At 39.2% G+C, this 16472-nt stretch overlaps 1 protein-coding gene across 1 annotated transcript; it reads left to right on the forward strand.

Annotated features, from left to right (window-relative positions):
• The first annotated feature begins 1017 nt into the window (after positions 1-1017).
• On the forward strand, positions 1018-16248 carry LOC135775179 (zinc finger protein RFP-like). Its single transcript, XM_065285220.2, has 15 exons — positions 1018-2442; positions 4027-4092; positions 4249-4284; positions 4327-4418; positions 4579-4596; positions 4731-4800; positions 4935-5002; positions 6732-6810; positions 7523-7613; positions 8584-8668; positions 13087-13129; positions 14203-14307; positions 14496-14649; positions 15289-15315; positions 15483-16248. Exons 1-15 carry the CDS (start codon positions 1774-1776, stop codon positions 16022-16024), a joined length of 2145 nt encoding a protein of 714 aa, XP_065141292.2. The 5' UTR covers positions 1018-1773; the 3' UTR covers positions 16025-16248.
• Positions 16249-16472: the final 224 nt, after the last annotated feature.

Here is a 16472-nt window from a genome sequence, read left to right on the forward strand (position 1 = left end):
CCACCACACTATCTTAGGGGTAGGGCCGCCCTCCCTCTCCTGGAGGTATCCGGTATAAATGCAAGTTAGTATACAATACGTTTTCAATAGAATATTGATACTCACGACTGATTTCAATTTCTTCGTCCCACTATTCTCTGCTTCAGTTCACGCTGTAAACACGCCAACCACACTGACAGGGCGACTCTTTCCCCGACCGGGTTATACTGCAACTTCCGGTAACTCACAATCTTTCCACAGGTATGCACTCACGTCGACGCCGTTTTCTTCTCCTTTGATTTGTTTCAGTGTACAACGTGTTCCGATCGTTCCTCAACCTTTAAGGTTCACGATGTCCTCACCAACATGCAACTTCAGCCAAAAACTGAACTCCTGAACTTCCTTCACACGACCGCGCCGTCCTTTCACCCGGACCAGCCCCGCACTCTCTCCGCCCGTCTTCTAGCGGTTGCCGGATCAGCGGGGCCTGCGAACTCTTCGGAGGCGGGTGTTTGCTGTGTTGCCCTAGGCGGAAGTTCACCCGCCCGAAATCGACCTCTACCTGTGATTTTAGCTGCTCTTAAATACTGCCCTGTATAGCGTGTCCTCCAATCGCCAGCCGCTCCTCCTAACTGCACACAGCTGCGCTCGATTTGTTGATTTCTTCCCTCGCGGCGCTACCGAAAGTCCGGTGTCTATCTTTCCCGGTCCGGGTGGAAACTTCCGGGCGGAACCAAACTTCCCTAACTTTGGTTCCGCCCCTGAAAAGATCGTCACCTTGTGACAAATACACACACACACACACATATCTAATAGAGAGATTATAAGAAGAGTTTATAAATCTGAGCCGTTTCACACTCAGGTATAAAATATACCGTATGGGTGGAGTTATGATGTCACTGTAGCCTTGCAAGAAAGTGAAACTACTTGATGAACAGCCACAGAGACTTTAATCAATTATCTGTCTTTAATGAAACAACAAAATATTTCTCAGTCATTGTAAGAGTGAAGTGAATACGGCTGATATACAGGTAAGTGACAGAAATATAACACACACTGACTGTTTATAATTTTAGTGTTGAAGCCATTTCTAAGTAATAATATTTAAGTTTTTTTTAAATATGAGAAAAACCTGTGTTGCAAACGAAACATAGAAATTGGAATGTAAACAGTTAGCCAGTAATGTAGCATAATGTAATTTAATTGGCTGATAGATTTAGTATGAAAGAAATAGACTGCGAAACAATCAGAAGCCACTGGACTTTGGAGCATCAATCTTTTGACCTATATGGAACTGCACAGTTAATTTGTAAGAAAAGTAAATATCCTAAGTTTTTATGTTTTAAGATTCATAATTAAACAGTCAAAACTTTGGATTCAAGACTTTTATTTACTAACGTTTTGTGTTGAGTACAAAAGAACTTTTAAGTCCTAAGCTAGTGAGTCAGCTTGTTGGCTCACAGTTAGTTCGGTAATATAAACTGGAGTAAGTAAGTGGAGTAAGTTCAATGGAATAATCGACAGCTGAATGTTATTGAGAGAGATTTGGTGACTCATTTTAAGTGGAGCAACCAGATATCACTTTTTACTGAACATTGGTGGCAGGCGGTGTATTACACTACATTTACATTAGGCAGATCCTCATCCAACAGTGCATTAAGGTAAATATCTTTTGGATTTCTCGCTGTAAACTATAGTTAATAGTTTAGTATTAATAAAAACAAAAAGCTTAAACTATCACCAACTTTCTGTATAGTTAAACACACAATTATACACAATTTAGTATGAACTGTGATGAGGAACACTTTATATGTCTGCATATTCATTTCAAACATTAAAGCATTAATTAAAGCCATGCATGTACAGTATGTGAAATGTTTTCATCATTTTGTCTTTGCAGTGATGTCATCCTCCAGTATACTAATGACCGAGGAGCTTCAGTGTTCGATCTGTCTGGATGTGTTCAGTGATCCAGTCACCACTCCATGTGGACACAACTTCTGCGAGATCTGCTTGGATACATACTGGAACAACAGTCAAGACTGCAGGTGTCCAAACTGTAAAGAAACATTCAAGCAAAGATCTGAACTCAAGATTAATACAACACTTAGAGATCTTGTGGATGAACATAAGAAGAAAACTGCAGAGAAACCTGAAGTCCTCTGTGACATCTGTGAGGAAGTAAAACTGAAGGCTGTGAAGTCCTGTCTGGTGTGTCAGAGCTCTTACTGTGAAACTCATCTGGAGTCTCATATGACAGTGACAGGTTTACAGAAACACAAACTGGTTGATCCTGTGAATAATCTGCAGGATTATATATGTCTGAAACATGAGAGACCTCTGGAGCTCTTCTGTAGAGATGATCAGACATGTATGTGTTATACCTCTGAAAAGAGGGAGAAGAAAACTCATAAAGATGCTGAAGTTTCCCCACTGCAAACTTTATGTGTAATCATTTTCATAGCAATTGACAATAAACTTTACATAACAGCATCAATTGTTTTTTTCTTTTACACATTTTTACATAAACTGTCAATCAAATATAGTTTTAGTTATTTATAATCAATGATGCATGAATTAATACAGCTTTTTAGAAATATCTGATACAGACAATTCAAAATAACATGTACTCTTCAAATAAACTCTCATCTAAATGCACTTTTCACATTCTTCAATATATTTACATTTTTCTCAGTAAATTAACCAGTCAATACTAAATCAACAGAAGTAAACATTAAATGTAATACGTGAAAATACATTAGACTCTCAATATATGGCCTCGTGTTGTTATCTGGGCCTTACGCCATTTCACGCCTGGCCTCGTGCATCTCTAAACTAGTACACATTTAAACATTTTCCCCAAAACACAATCAGTATCATCTTAACATTTATATACTTTTAAACCTTGTTTTAACATCATATTACTCGATTGTAACATTTTATTACTTTGGTTAATACCTGAAAAGAGGGAGAAGAAAACTCATAAAGATGTTGAAGTTTCCCCACTGCGAACTTTATGTGTAATGAAGAAACCCTGCGAGTTCTCTCCAAGTGAAGTGAATCAGGCAAAAGCAATCGACCGCCCCCTGCGATCGAGTAGGCAAAAGTAATCAATCGAACGCCTTATTGTACCCAACTCATAAATCTAATAAGACATAGATGAACTAAAATAACAAACAAATTACATCGTTAGATTTTATAAACTGTTATAAACTTAAATAGTTACGCTTCACAGAATGATGACTTGTAAACAGATACTTCACAGAATAAAGACTTAATAATTTCAATGTAACACATCTTTCAAAAGATAACGGTATATATGAGTTATAAACATATTCACACCATATGTAATGGAATGTATTTTCACTGTTTCACAGATTAATTAAACCTTAGGTGAATTAATATTTCTATGTAAATACAGATTTCAATTCTTTTATATTTCTAAATTCTTTCATATTTCTATGTAAATACACATTTCAATTATTTTATATTTCTCTGTAAATACATATGATTTATAACCATTTCTTTGTAAATACATATTTCAATCTACCACACACTCCCCGACAGAATAAATGTCGTCTCGACATTATAGTTCTCTTTTTCAACAAAAGTCTTTTACTCACAAACGGTTTTCAAGAGTTCTTTTAACGGTTTTCCGTTTTAACAGTCCATAGATTGTCCCAAACTTGTTCACTTTCTGAAGCAAGTAAATAGTGCCTAAGTATTTTAAAGTGCAAAACTTGAAAGAGGTAAAGAACAACAGTCCATAGTTTCTTTGAGTTTCAATGTTCAACAGTCTCTCAAGACTGGTTCATAAGGCACACAGTACATTGTTTTCTCAAAATTTCAAAGTCACAAAACTGTTAAAGGCAATCGTCCTTAGACAAAACAGTCCATACTTTTCAAACTTTAACAGGTCAAAGAATGTTCATGGCAATGTTCTTAAAACAGTCCATCAGTTCAAAGTGCCAGACTGTAACAGTCTATAATGCAACTAGCAAATTTAACAGTTCATGGTTCTCATTTAATGGACTCCATACACAAAAGGCATCTGGACACAGTATTGCTGAACAGGTGGCAACCATGTCGACAGTCCATAAGCAGACACATACGGTAAGTTTGGTTGTGGTGTTTGTAAGATCCCACTTAGTTGCCTGACATTATAAATCGGTGTACCCAGTTCATCATAGGTAAGTAATCTTGGTGGGTATCTTTGCCTTCTAGGTAGCTGGTTAGTTTCCTCTCTTTGACTCTCTTGGTCACTTTCAGGGGATGACATGGGAGCAGAGACTTGTTCATCAACAGGTAAGTTTAACTCTTGTTCTGTCTCTTGGTCTGTCCCTGCAGGTGGTTCTTGAACCTCTTGGTCACTCTCCTCAGACGACATTGAATCAGGAACTTGTTCCAGGACCCAATTTTGCTGCTCATCAGGCTCTGTGGTAGGTAGTGATTTGAGACTTTCAGGTTCAACAACACAATCTGGTTGAGGTACTTGTGGTTGTACATAATGGAAATTGAATTCATCGTCACTCTCATCATCAGATTCCACATGGCTGCTTTGAGGCTTTTCCAATGCACATTTGGGTCTGACTTTTGCAGGTGGAGCATTTTCAAGAGGTAGGTGATCACAAGGCATTAGTAAGTTACGATGGAGGACTCTGGATTGTCCCTTTCCCTTCTCTGGCTTTACTTCATAAACTGGGAGCTCACCACCCATCTGTCTCACAACTACATGAATGTTATCTTCCCAGAAATTTCGAAGTTTTCCAGGGCCCCCTCGTGGTGTTAAGTTCTTTACCAGAACACGATCACCTGGCTGCAGTATGGTACTTCTTACCTTACCATTAAAATTCTTTTTGCTCCTGTCAGCAGATTTTTTAGCACACTCTCTGGCAATTTCATATGCCTCTTCCATTCCGCGTTTCCATTTCTCCACATGTTCTTTCTGATTGCAGGTAGACATTTCTGAATTCAAGCCAAACAACATGTCGACCGGCAGTCTTGGAGACCTTCCATATAACAGGTAGAAAGGAGAAAATCCTGTTACTTCTGAGCGGGTACAATTATAAGCATACAGTAGCTTATTCAAGGAGTCTTTCCAGTTCGACTTTTGACTTTCTGTGAGCGTTCTTAGCATTTGTAACAATGTTCTGTTAAAACGCTCGGCTTGGCCATTGCCTTGCGGATGGTATGGGGTCGTTCTGGAGCCGATTATTCCACAGTACTTTTGGAGCTGTTCAAACAACTGATTCTCAAACTCTCCACCTTGATCATGATGGATGCGAGAAGGGAAACCAAATTTTAAGGCAAAGTCATTAAAAATCCGATCTGCAGCTGTTTTCCCTGACTTGGAAGTAGTGGCGTATGCTTGGGCGAATCGGGTGAAATAATCTACGACCACAAGTATATACTCAAAACCTCCTTTGCAGCGGTCTAAGTGGAGAAAGTCAATTGAGATCAGTTCAAGGGGCTGGGTCGTAACAATACTTGTTAATGGGGCTCTTGTCTCATGACAGGGCTTTTTCTGCTTCAGGCATCTGCATGTTTTGGTGAGACAATGCTCAATGTCTGCTTGCATATATGGCCAGAAGAAACGTTCACGGATGAGTGAAAGAGTGCGATCTGTCCCTTGGTGGCCCATTTCATCATGAAGCTCTCGCAAGACTGTTCCTTTAAATTTTTCAGGGAGGACCACTTGTGTGCCTGTGGAAGTGATTCGGCAGAGGATTCCATCCTTGTTAATAGTAAGCTTTCCCCATTCCCGAAACAGGCATTTTGTTTTTAGGCTGTGTGATTTGAGATGTTTCACTTGCGGTTTGGTGTTGGATAGTTTGCAATCATACACAGGACTAATACTCTGGTCATTAGTTTGCGCCTCTTTGATCTCCTTCACTGACAATGGAGTTATTGTTGGGGCTGCTGGACGGGCTTCAAGAGATGAACAGTTGGTTGACACTGACCATGGGATGCTGGGACCTTCTTGAGCTTCTACAGCTTGAATTGTTCACCTATTACATCAGACGACAACTCCTCAGAACACTCTTTCATCATTGTGCTGATGTCAAGAGGTAATCGGGACAGTGTATCAGCATCAATATTTTCACGGCCGGGCCGATATTTGATTGTAAAGTGGAAATCTGCCAATTCAGCGACCCACCTGCAACCTGTGGCATTCAATTTGGCAGTTGACAGGACATATGTAAGGGGGTTGTTATCACTATATACGGTGAAAGTTGGGGCATAATACAAATAATCACGGAATTTTTTCGGTGACTGACCACTTTAAAGCAAGGAATACCAGCTTGCCTGAGTGCAAGTGCTAGTTTTTCTCAGCCGCTGATAAAGTCCGGGATCCATAGGCAATCACACGAAGTTTCTCACTTTGTTTCTGGTATAATACTGCACCTAGACCTTGAGCTGATGCGTCGGTATGCAGTATAAAAGGCTGTGAAAAGTCTGGGAAAGCTAATACAGGAGGCTGAAGCAAACAGTCAATCAGTTGGTCAAGAGTGCTTTGATGTTGTTCAGTCCAAGTAATGGGCTTACTCGAGGGAACGGCAGTTTTCATGCACTTTGTCTTTAATCGTTTCTTGCTTTCTTTCAGGTGAGCAGCATTTTCTGGAGTACTCTTTAACAGGTCATATAAAGGACTAGCAATGCGAGAGAAATCTTTAATGTACTGTCTGTAATAGCTAAGTAGACCAAGCATTCTTCTCAGCTCACCAACATTTTTTGGTTGTTTGTCTTTCAAGGATCGGACAGCTTCTGTGTCAGCAGGATCAACTTTACTTCCCTCTGCTGAGACTATTCTACCCAGGTAACGTACTTCAGGTTTGAAAAGCTCACACTTACTTGGCTTAAGTTTGATGCCGTGTTGCCTAAGTCGTTGCAGTACTTTTCTTACATCCTGGACATGGTTCTCAAAGGTCTTACTAAACACCAAGGTGTCATCCAGGTAGGGGATGCAAATCTCATCTCGCAAGCCTTCTAAACACTCTTCCATACATCTCTGGAAGGCTGCGGGCCCATTCATCAAGCCAAAAGGTACGCGGACCCATTCATATAGGCCCCAAGGAGTAACAAATGCTGTTAGATGTTTACTCTCCTTTGACATGAACCCCTGGTGGTAGGCCTTCCCCTGATCTAATGACGAAAACCAAGAATTACCACCGAGGCTGTCCATAATATCTTGTACCCTTGGAATTGGCTGCCTATCTGGGTGAGTCTTTCGGTTCAGGTCCCGATAATCGATACATAAACGGAGACTTCCATCTTTCTTCCTCACACACACGATTGGAGAGGAGTATGAAGAGTTGGATTTTTCAATCCAGCCTTGGACTATAAGGTCATGTAAATACTCTTTCATCTCATGATAAAGAGGCTTTGGTACTGACATGTAAGTACGACTGACTGGTTCATCATCTTTAAGGGAGATACTCAGTTGCAAGTTCCGGATGCACCCAATGTCATTGTGTGACTTAGAGAATGAATGGCACTCTTCCTTCAACATTTGCTGTACTACCTGTCTCTGGTGTTTACTCAGGTGGCTGACATCGACGGGTGGGACCCATTCATCGGGACTGATGTTATCGGGACAAGTATTTGCAGTCTGGATATTACATACCTCAACAGAGGTAGGGTTTGTGGGCACATCAAACATACTAGCAGGGAATACATTCTTGACGAGCTGTACTGTACCCATCGGGGTCTGTCCCATGAGAGTTACATCATGATCTGTGTCATTGTACACCTCAATCACGATATTTGTTGGAGCTCCTGGTTACACTTTATTTTGATAGTCCACTTTAGACATTCTACTAACTATAAACAACTTTGCAACTACATGTCAACTAACTTTCAATAATTTGCAACTATACGTCAACTAACTGTCATTAGAGTATTAGTAGACTCTAATGGTTGGGGTTAGGGAAGAGGTTTGGGTTAGTGGAATAAGTTGACATGCACCTGCAAAGATACTTATAGTCAGTTGAAAGTCTGTTGAGATATCATCACAATAAAGTGTTAGTAGATATTAAGCAGACAATCTACTAATTCTCTAAAGATTGGTAGTTGATAAGTAGTTGCAAAGTTACTTATAATTAGTAAAATGTCTAAAGTGGACTATCGAAATAAAGTGTTACCGAGCTCCTTTTCTCAGCCTCACTAAACTGTCTGTGAATTCAAGCCCCTCTGGCCACTGGGGGTTTACATCAGGTTCAAAAATGAGTGTGCTATCCTCTTTAACTGGCTGCATGTACACTCAACATGAGACCTGCACAGTACTGTTTGGGAATGTTAACATGCACTTTTGTAGTTTTCACTATGTATTCACATGAATTCTCTGCACTCACCAGTTGGAGGAATGTCTGAACTTTGCTCCTTTTTAAGCTGGGGAATGCAGCTTTCACAGTTTTCTCCAACGTTTTGTTGACAGTGTTTGGTTGTTTTTGCTCAATGGAGTCCACAATTTGCTCTATCACATTGAAACCTATTATAGTGTGTGAGAGGTTCTGACCCCTAGCTACAAGCATAGGAATGACAAGTTCAGTTTGGTGTGATGTCTGTGATGATAATCTGAATTTCACTTCAACATACCCGATATAGGGCAGCTCAATGCCATTGGCAGCCACAAGGTTCAACGTATTTGGATTCTCCAGGATATTGGAAACATCTCTCAACGGGACTTCTGGTAAGTATTTCTCTTTCCACAGTTCATCAATGACACATACCTGAGAGCCTGTGTCCCATAGTGCTTGAGCTGCTACAATCAATGGTTGATAAAGCACAATTACCTGTCGAGAAGAAATGTGGCAAGCTCTGCATCCAGCTTGAACTCTTTAAAATTTCATAGATTCCTCCGCGATATTGATCCGAGTTTTATTACGGGCACGATCGCTTTCTATCATTGTTTCCATCTTTTCATGGTTGTTTTCCTAGCTCTGGTTGTTAACCGAGGAATCTGAAGTTTGTTACTGAATGTTCAAATGAATGAAGACCAAATGAACCGGCTTGTGCTGATTGGACCAAATGAACCGGGAGCGGTGGATTTTTGCAAAACAAATAACAGGCTCTAGATGGAGCAAGAAGCGCAGATTTTTTATATAATTAAAAAATCTAATTTATGTTGTTCTATCGGAGCATGGTGTTGGTTTCAGTGAATATGATCAAAAAATATGATCAAAAAAGTTGCAGACCGCAGCTTTAAATGTATCTCTCTATTTTGCTAGTTCACCGTTTATTGATTATTGTAGTTTTGTAAAATGGTCACCTGTATTTCTAAACAAAGTAATAAAATGTATATATTTTTACTAAGTGTTTTATTTGGATTTGTTTATATTTAAAATGATTTATTTACATGTTATTATTTAAGTTTAAGGAATTCATTGTTTTTCATCAATTAACGAACCCCCATACCCTCGCGAACCCCAGTATGGGAAACACTGATGTAAACCTTTTGTTTTGTGACACAAATGGGCAAATTCAAAGACTTTATTAGACATTATTGTTTGTGTTTATGTCACAGGTAGGGGTGGACCCAGATGTTAATAAGGTCACGCCCCTTTTCCACCTCGAGGAGGTTCCCAAAGCCACCCCAATGACCAGACACACAAGGTAAACATAATATTAAAATGCACTTTATTAAATACTTAAAATGATAAATAGGGGAGGGAGGAAAGGGAACTTAATATAACGGCCTCTTCAGGCTCTCGTTATCTCCACTGGCAGCAGCTCTTCGCTGGGTACAGCTTTTGGTAATTACGGGTTGTTCGCACAGCTCATTCTCTTGGTGCTCACTCTCGTTCTCTTTTTCTCCACAGGCAGCAGCTGGGACACAAAGACACGGTTATTTCTGACTTGGTTGTTTCTCACCTCTCCGCTGTTTACAGCTCTTGGTAAGTGCAGTTTTTCCACAGTTCGTTCTCCTGACGTTTACTCTCGTTCTCTTTTTCTCCACAAGCAGCAGCTGGGACACAAAGACACGGTTATTTCTGACTTGGTTGTTTCTCACCTCTCCGCTGTTTACAGCTCTTGGTAAGTGCAGTTTTTCCACAGTTCGTTCTCCTGACGTTTACTCTCGTTCTCTCTCTTTCTCCACAGGCGACAGCTGGGACACAAAGACACGGTTATTTCTGACTTGGTTGTTTCTCACCTCTCCGCTGTTTACAGCTCTTGGTAAGTGCAGTTTTTCCACAGTTCGTTCTCCTGACGTTTACTCTCGTTCTCTCTCTTTCTCCACAGGCGACAGCTGGGACACAAAGACACGGTTATTTCTGACTTGGTTGTTTCTCACCTCTCCGCTGTTTACAGCTCTTGGTAAGTGCAGTTTTTTCACAGTTCGTTCTCCTGACATTTACTCTCGTTCTCTCTCTTTCTCCACAGGCGACAGCTGGGACACAAAGACACGGTTATTTCTGACTTGGTTGTTTCTCACCTCTCCGCTGTTTACAGCTCTTGGTAAGTGCAGCTTTTCCACAGCTCGCTATAATGCTTTCTAAAGGGCAGGGATGGATGGACAGTAACTTTCTAGATGGGGCCGGGGGCAAAACCCACTCGGCGAATTCGCTGGTCAGCAGAGGGGCGAAATGTCACACCGTCTCACCGGGTCGAGCGCTGCCCTATCCTCGCTACCCGTAGGGCGATCGAACACCGGACAGGGGCGCCCTTTTGTAGAGACCACGGGGCGGCGGCACTCCTTCGCCTCTAACTCTGCAACGAGGGAATACACACAGGTAAGGTATCAATGCAAATGGCCCGTATTTGTACTCACACACACCGCCAACTTCCAGATCTTCACCGCCGTTCTCCTAAATCTGCCAATATACAGACGGGGGCAACTTCCAGAGGCCCACGCCGTCACTTTACACATTCAAAACCGCACACAGCGTATGATAGATAGCTCCTTCTTAGACCGTTAGCCTCTCCGTCTTTCCCCCTTGACGAAATGGATGATGCGGGGTTACGTCTGACAAGACACACAGCACTTGCACAGCAACCCACAGCAAATACACAGCACCACTTCAACGTGAAAGGTTTTCAAGATTCAAGGACTCACCCACCACTCTACAGGTGTACGCAAAAAGACCCCGTCGTCCTCCACTTCGCTTGGGTTGGATGGGGGCGATGATAAATCGGCCTGAATATTTGTTTCGCTGCTGTGGCTGTTTAAATGAAAAGTCCCTTTGGCTCACCTACCACGCTGAGTCAGGGGTAGGGCCGCCCTCCTTCTCCTGGAGGTATTCAATAAGTTCACAAGTTAGTTTCCACTTCGTTTTAGTACAGGAGTTAATACTCACAGCGGTCCGCCCTTGTTTACGTTGCAAAACACGATCCGTTTCCTTACTCCTTTGTTCCTCTAATAATGTCTCTAGACCGATCTTTCTTCCACCCGTAGGGTTTCTTATCATTCCAGCACTTCCACTGTAGAACTAAGCACTTCAGTACAACGTCAACGACCGACGACAACACACTGCTCTCATCGGGGTGCTCTTGTACTCCATCCACGTCCTGCCTTTCTTTCGCCCTTGCGGCTCCTGTCCTCTCTCCGCGCGCTTCCCAGCGCAGCCCGGATCAACAGAGCCTGCGGACTCTTCAAAAGGTGCGTGTTCCTTTCTGCCTTTGGCAGAGGAGCTTTCCCCGTGTCGATCGCCTCTCGTGTCCGTCGCACCATTCACACTGAGCACCCAAACTGTGATTTAAACTGCTCTTAAATATTCCTCTGTGTGCTTCTGTCTTCCAATCACCCGGCGCTCCTCTTAACAACGCACAGCTGTGCTTGATTTCGCTGATTACAGCCCTCGCGATGCTACCGGATGTCCGGTGTTTCCTCTTCCCGGTCTGGGTGGAAACATCCGGGCGGAACCAAACTTTCCCAACTTTTGGTTCCGCCCAAAAAAATCGTCACCTTGTGACATCTATCCAATATAACTGTAGCAGTGCGATTAAACAGTGAGTTACTCTTTCCTTTAGTTTTACCTCATCTGGACTCATGAGTCATTTAATAACTGCACATTTCTGTGTTTATGAAATGACGAGCTATTAAGTATTGGTCTAATATTAGTCCACTATACATTAAATGAAAAAATAAGTAACTATTGAATGATGGTCCGTGAATGACAGTGAGTTGCAGAGGATGAAAAGTTAAGGATCTGCCTATGATCTCATGATCAAAGCCAGAGTATCAGACTGATACCAGATAGCAGACTTCATTGGTCAAAGACCGCCAAAGAGACCACCTGACTAACATGTACCGTAAAACCATGTTTTCTTTCCAGGTGGACAGTTGAAATTTTCATATCTTACTCTCTTAACACACACATACATATATGTTTACAAGGACATAGACATAATGACTTTTATATTGAACAAACTCTATTTCTATCCCTTTCCTCTATAAACCTAACCATCACAGAAAACTTTTGACATTTTTAAATTGATAAAAATATAGTATGTTTTACGCCTTTGTTTTGTTGTTATACATGCCATACATTTCCTCGTACCACATACCAGAACACATACAGGGCCACTATGTTTTGTATGAGAAATAATTGACGTTGGGCCGTTGACTTATTCGAAACAAATTCGGGTGTGCAATATTTCCAAATAATTCAATTATTACACTTATACCACGGTTATCACAAACATTGCTCTGGTGGTTATTTTAAGACATTTGACAAGTCAGGTGTGCTTTTACAGAAAACTAATCAACACCAAATCAAGTGTTGTATTTTGTGTAATCAAACATCAAAATAAATGTTTCTGTCAACAACAGGTTAAATGAGATGTCAATCACTATAAACCATCACAAATGAAATTAAGACAGAATTGTGACTCATCTTCACATTAAGAAAGTCTCCATTAATTCACAGGTGAAATATAATAAAAATAAATGTTTGGATATTATAATGTAATGGATATTTGTAAAGGTTCTAGCAAAATGTTGTGTTAACATAAATAAAGGAGGAGTCTCACTGCCTAAAACAGACTAAAACTTCTGGTTTACAAAATGTGGAAATACCGGTAACATCACTGTAGTAACCTGAGAAAATGATACTCAACAGTTCACACTTTGAATTTCTGAAGTCTTTAAACAACAAAATATTTCTTCAGTCATTGTAAGAGTGAAGTGAACACAGCTGATATTCACTTACAGGTAAGTGATAGAAATATAAGATTGAACTGAACAGATTTATATTGTTAGTGATCTGGTTAAGTAGGTTATACTGTATGTCAAACTGGAGTAAGTTGGACAGAAGCGGTTAAAGCACGTGAAATACTTAAGTGTTTGTTTACCACTCTGATAAAAATATCTGAATTTTATTAAAAGTTTGTCATTTGATTATTAATCCAAGTTTAATTTTGTCACAAGAACAATGAAGTTTATGGCCTGTAGACCACAACATAAAAACCTGATAACTGATATTAATTATTTGAAGGCCAAATTTTTAATGTTAAATGTTTAAATCTTTTGCATTTTATATAAAGCAACTCTAGTTTAATTGTTACAGTAGCTTTAATTAATAATGTCTATGAATGAATGTCAAGCACTAAAGAGATATGTAGTGATGTCATCCTTCAGTGATTCAGTGAATTCAATACATTTTCTTTAAGCAAGTTTGAATAAATCTGACCGTGCTGTGAAAACCAAGCTAAAGCCCAAATATCTAATTCTGAGATAATAAGCTTCAAAATATGATTTCACTAATTCATTTCTTTATGATTTCTATCTTTGGCATTCATTTACGCAATCAATATTAGAAAGATATCAAGGTTATATCAGATACATACTTATAGTGTAGGTATACTGAGAAACATTACTGTACTTACAAATAAATGTATAATAAAAGTATTTAGTATTTACAGGCAAGTTAGGGTAAATGACAGGTATTTATAGTGTAAATATATGATAACTAATATCAAACACTACGGTACTTACAAATTGTATATACATGATAAGTGTGTGGTACCTGTAGGCCATAAATGAATGACTGGCACATATGGTGTCTGTATTTACATTTTTTACACTTATTCTGTGTAGAGTGAATAAGTGAATAAAAACTTATTGTAAATCAGATTATAGTATGACTTTATGACACTTTGAATAAAGTGCATGAATCCAATGGATGAAACAGAATGCTTCTTTATATTTTTCATTGAGTTTGAAAGTCATTTGAAATGACATGAACATTTTTTTCGAATTGCTGCTTTGAACTGATTTTTTATCAGGCTTTAATTTTATATAGGCAGCAGAGAAAAGGAATACATTTCATTAAAGATCTGGAGCAGAAGATCACTGAGATGAAGAGGAGAAACAGTGAAAATCATCTATGGGTCAGTAGATAATTTTAAAGTACAACAGCTTTTTTATCTCATGGATAAATTCATATATTTACATTGATGATTGATTGATAATTCAAAAATTTCAAATAAGGCAATTGTTGACACTAAGAGTTTAAAGCTGTTAAATGAATGTAAAGTTCAGATAGGAGATACATGTGAGACTGGTGTCTTTATCTTAGGTGAAACATCCAAACAGCTTGAGACATCAGCAGAAGTCTCCAGAAGAGTTGTTTAAGGAATATTACTGGATTGTTGTTGGTGTGGTAGCTGTCCTGTTCATTTTGGTTGCTTCTTATATTGTGGATTACAACGCTAAGAAACAAAGTGAAGCTGGTAGGTGAAGGTCAAATACAGTACAGAGTTTATTTTAAGACAATTAAAAATTTTACATTGATTTTCAAGAATTTTTAAATTAGTATCGTGAAGAACAACATTATTGGGATATGTTCTGAAGTTTTGTATATGTATGTTCGCAGGGATGACCTTTTTATAGGCAAAAAATTTAAGCCACTTAGCATTGTAGCTTTTCTGGTTCTATCGTCTTCAAGTCAATGGGTTTTTTGATTTAGTTAAACGCATTAAATAAGATCTTAAGGCAAAAACAACCCCAATATATTTTCTACCATTTTATTCTACATCATAAAATAAACCAATGATTGGTGGATCTTGGGAGTTGAAATATCTACAATGCTTTGATAAATAAACTGCATAAGGTGCGCATCACATGTTGCATCTAAACCCCCGCAGAAAACATGGCACCACTTTCCTACTTGGGTGCTCCCGTAGCATCTGCTGTTGCTAAGCAACCTAAGCATTGTGTGACATTGTGCCGAGCAACCACTATACACTAATATAATAGAAAAGTTTACATTTATATTCTGACTGATTATTGATGTGTTACAGTTTGTTTATCTTAGCATATAAAAATCCATGAAAGATGTGATGATGTTTTATTGTCATTTGTCTGTATAGAGTTGACAAGGATGCAGCAGTATGCAGGTACAGTGTGACATCTGATCTGTTTACTCATACAATAGTTTACATTTAAATACTGACAGATTATTGATGTGTTACAGTTTGATTAAACACTGTATTAAATATCACAATCATCATCACAATGTGTTTGTATTGTGAAGTTGTGATTCATATTCTCTGATCTCTCTCAGTGGACGTGACTCTAAATCCTAATACAGCTCATCCAAATCTCATCCTGTCTGATGATAAGAAACAAGTGAGATATGGAAACATTTCTCGTGATCTCCCAGACAACCCAAAGAGGTTTTATAGATATTCAAATGTCCTGGGAAAAGAGGGATTCTCATCAGGGAGATTTTATTTTGAGGTTCAGGTGAAGGGAAAGACTGAATGGATTTTAGGTGTGGTCAGAGAATCTGTTATTAGAAATAAAGAGACCATACTTACACCATTAAATGGATTCTGGACTTTGTGGCTGAGGAATGAAAATGAATATAAAGTTGGTCCTTATATCTCTCTGTCAGTGAAAGTGAGTCCACAGAAGGTGGGTGTGTTTGTGGATTGTGTGAAGGGTTCGGTCTCATTTTATGATGTGGAGTCCACATCTCATATCTACTCTTTCACTGCTCAATCTTTCAGTGAAAAACTTTATCCAGTGTTTAACCCAGGTACAGCTTATGAGGGTACAAACTCAGCCCCATTGATCATCACACCCATCAATACCAATAAATAACATTTTAAATACTACAGTACAGATCTCAAACTTACCACACCTCTTTAATCTGCAGCTGTTATTCAATAATTTTCCTACATGTTATCAGAATATTATGTTAGAATACAGAGAAATTGCAGTAGGCCTAATGGGACTTTGCTAATATGAAGTAATACGGGCTTAGGCCTATATTGTTTTCAATTGTAATGTGTTTTGTCTGTGTGTGTATATCTTTATTAAAGTTTCTAAACCTCATTTAAGAGCAGTGGTCTTTTTGTTTTGTCTATTAAGCTGCATTTACACTGTTAATACACAGATTTCTTATTTTCACATTTTCCCAGCCACAGCTTATACCACAAATATGGCAAAAAATCTTTTCAAATATAATTTTAAATGATGGCCAAAAATGGCCATAAATGTGTGCTGAAATAGATTTTGAAATTCAAACTGAAATACAAAATTATTTTTT

The sequence above is a fragment of the Paramisgurnus dabryanus genome, chromosome 19, assembly GCF_030506205.2.
Source record: "Paramisgurnus dabryanus chromosome 19, PD_genome_1.1, whole genome shotgun sequence".
NCBI lineage: Eukaryota > Metazoa > Chordata > Actinopteri > Cypriniformes > Cobitidae > Paramisgurnus > Paramisgurnus dabryanus.

Bases quoted from the DNA above. Each gene is read 5' to 3' on its own strand.
- LOC135775179 (XM_065285220.2), top strand. From the start codon at position 1,774: ATGAGGAACACTTTATATGTCTGCATATTCATTTCAAACATTAAAGCA. The intron at 5,003-6,731 runs GTAGAAAGGAGA...TTGTCTTTCAAG, and splicing joins GGAGACCTTCCATATAACAG to GATCGGACAGCTTCTGTGTC. The intron at 15,316-15,482 runs GTACAGTGTGAC...GATCTCTCTCAG, and splicing joins AAGGATGCAGCAGTATGCAG to TGGACGTGACTCTAAATCCT.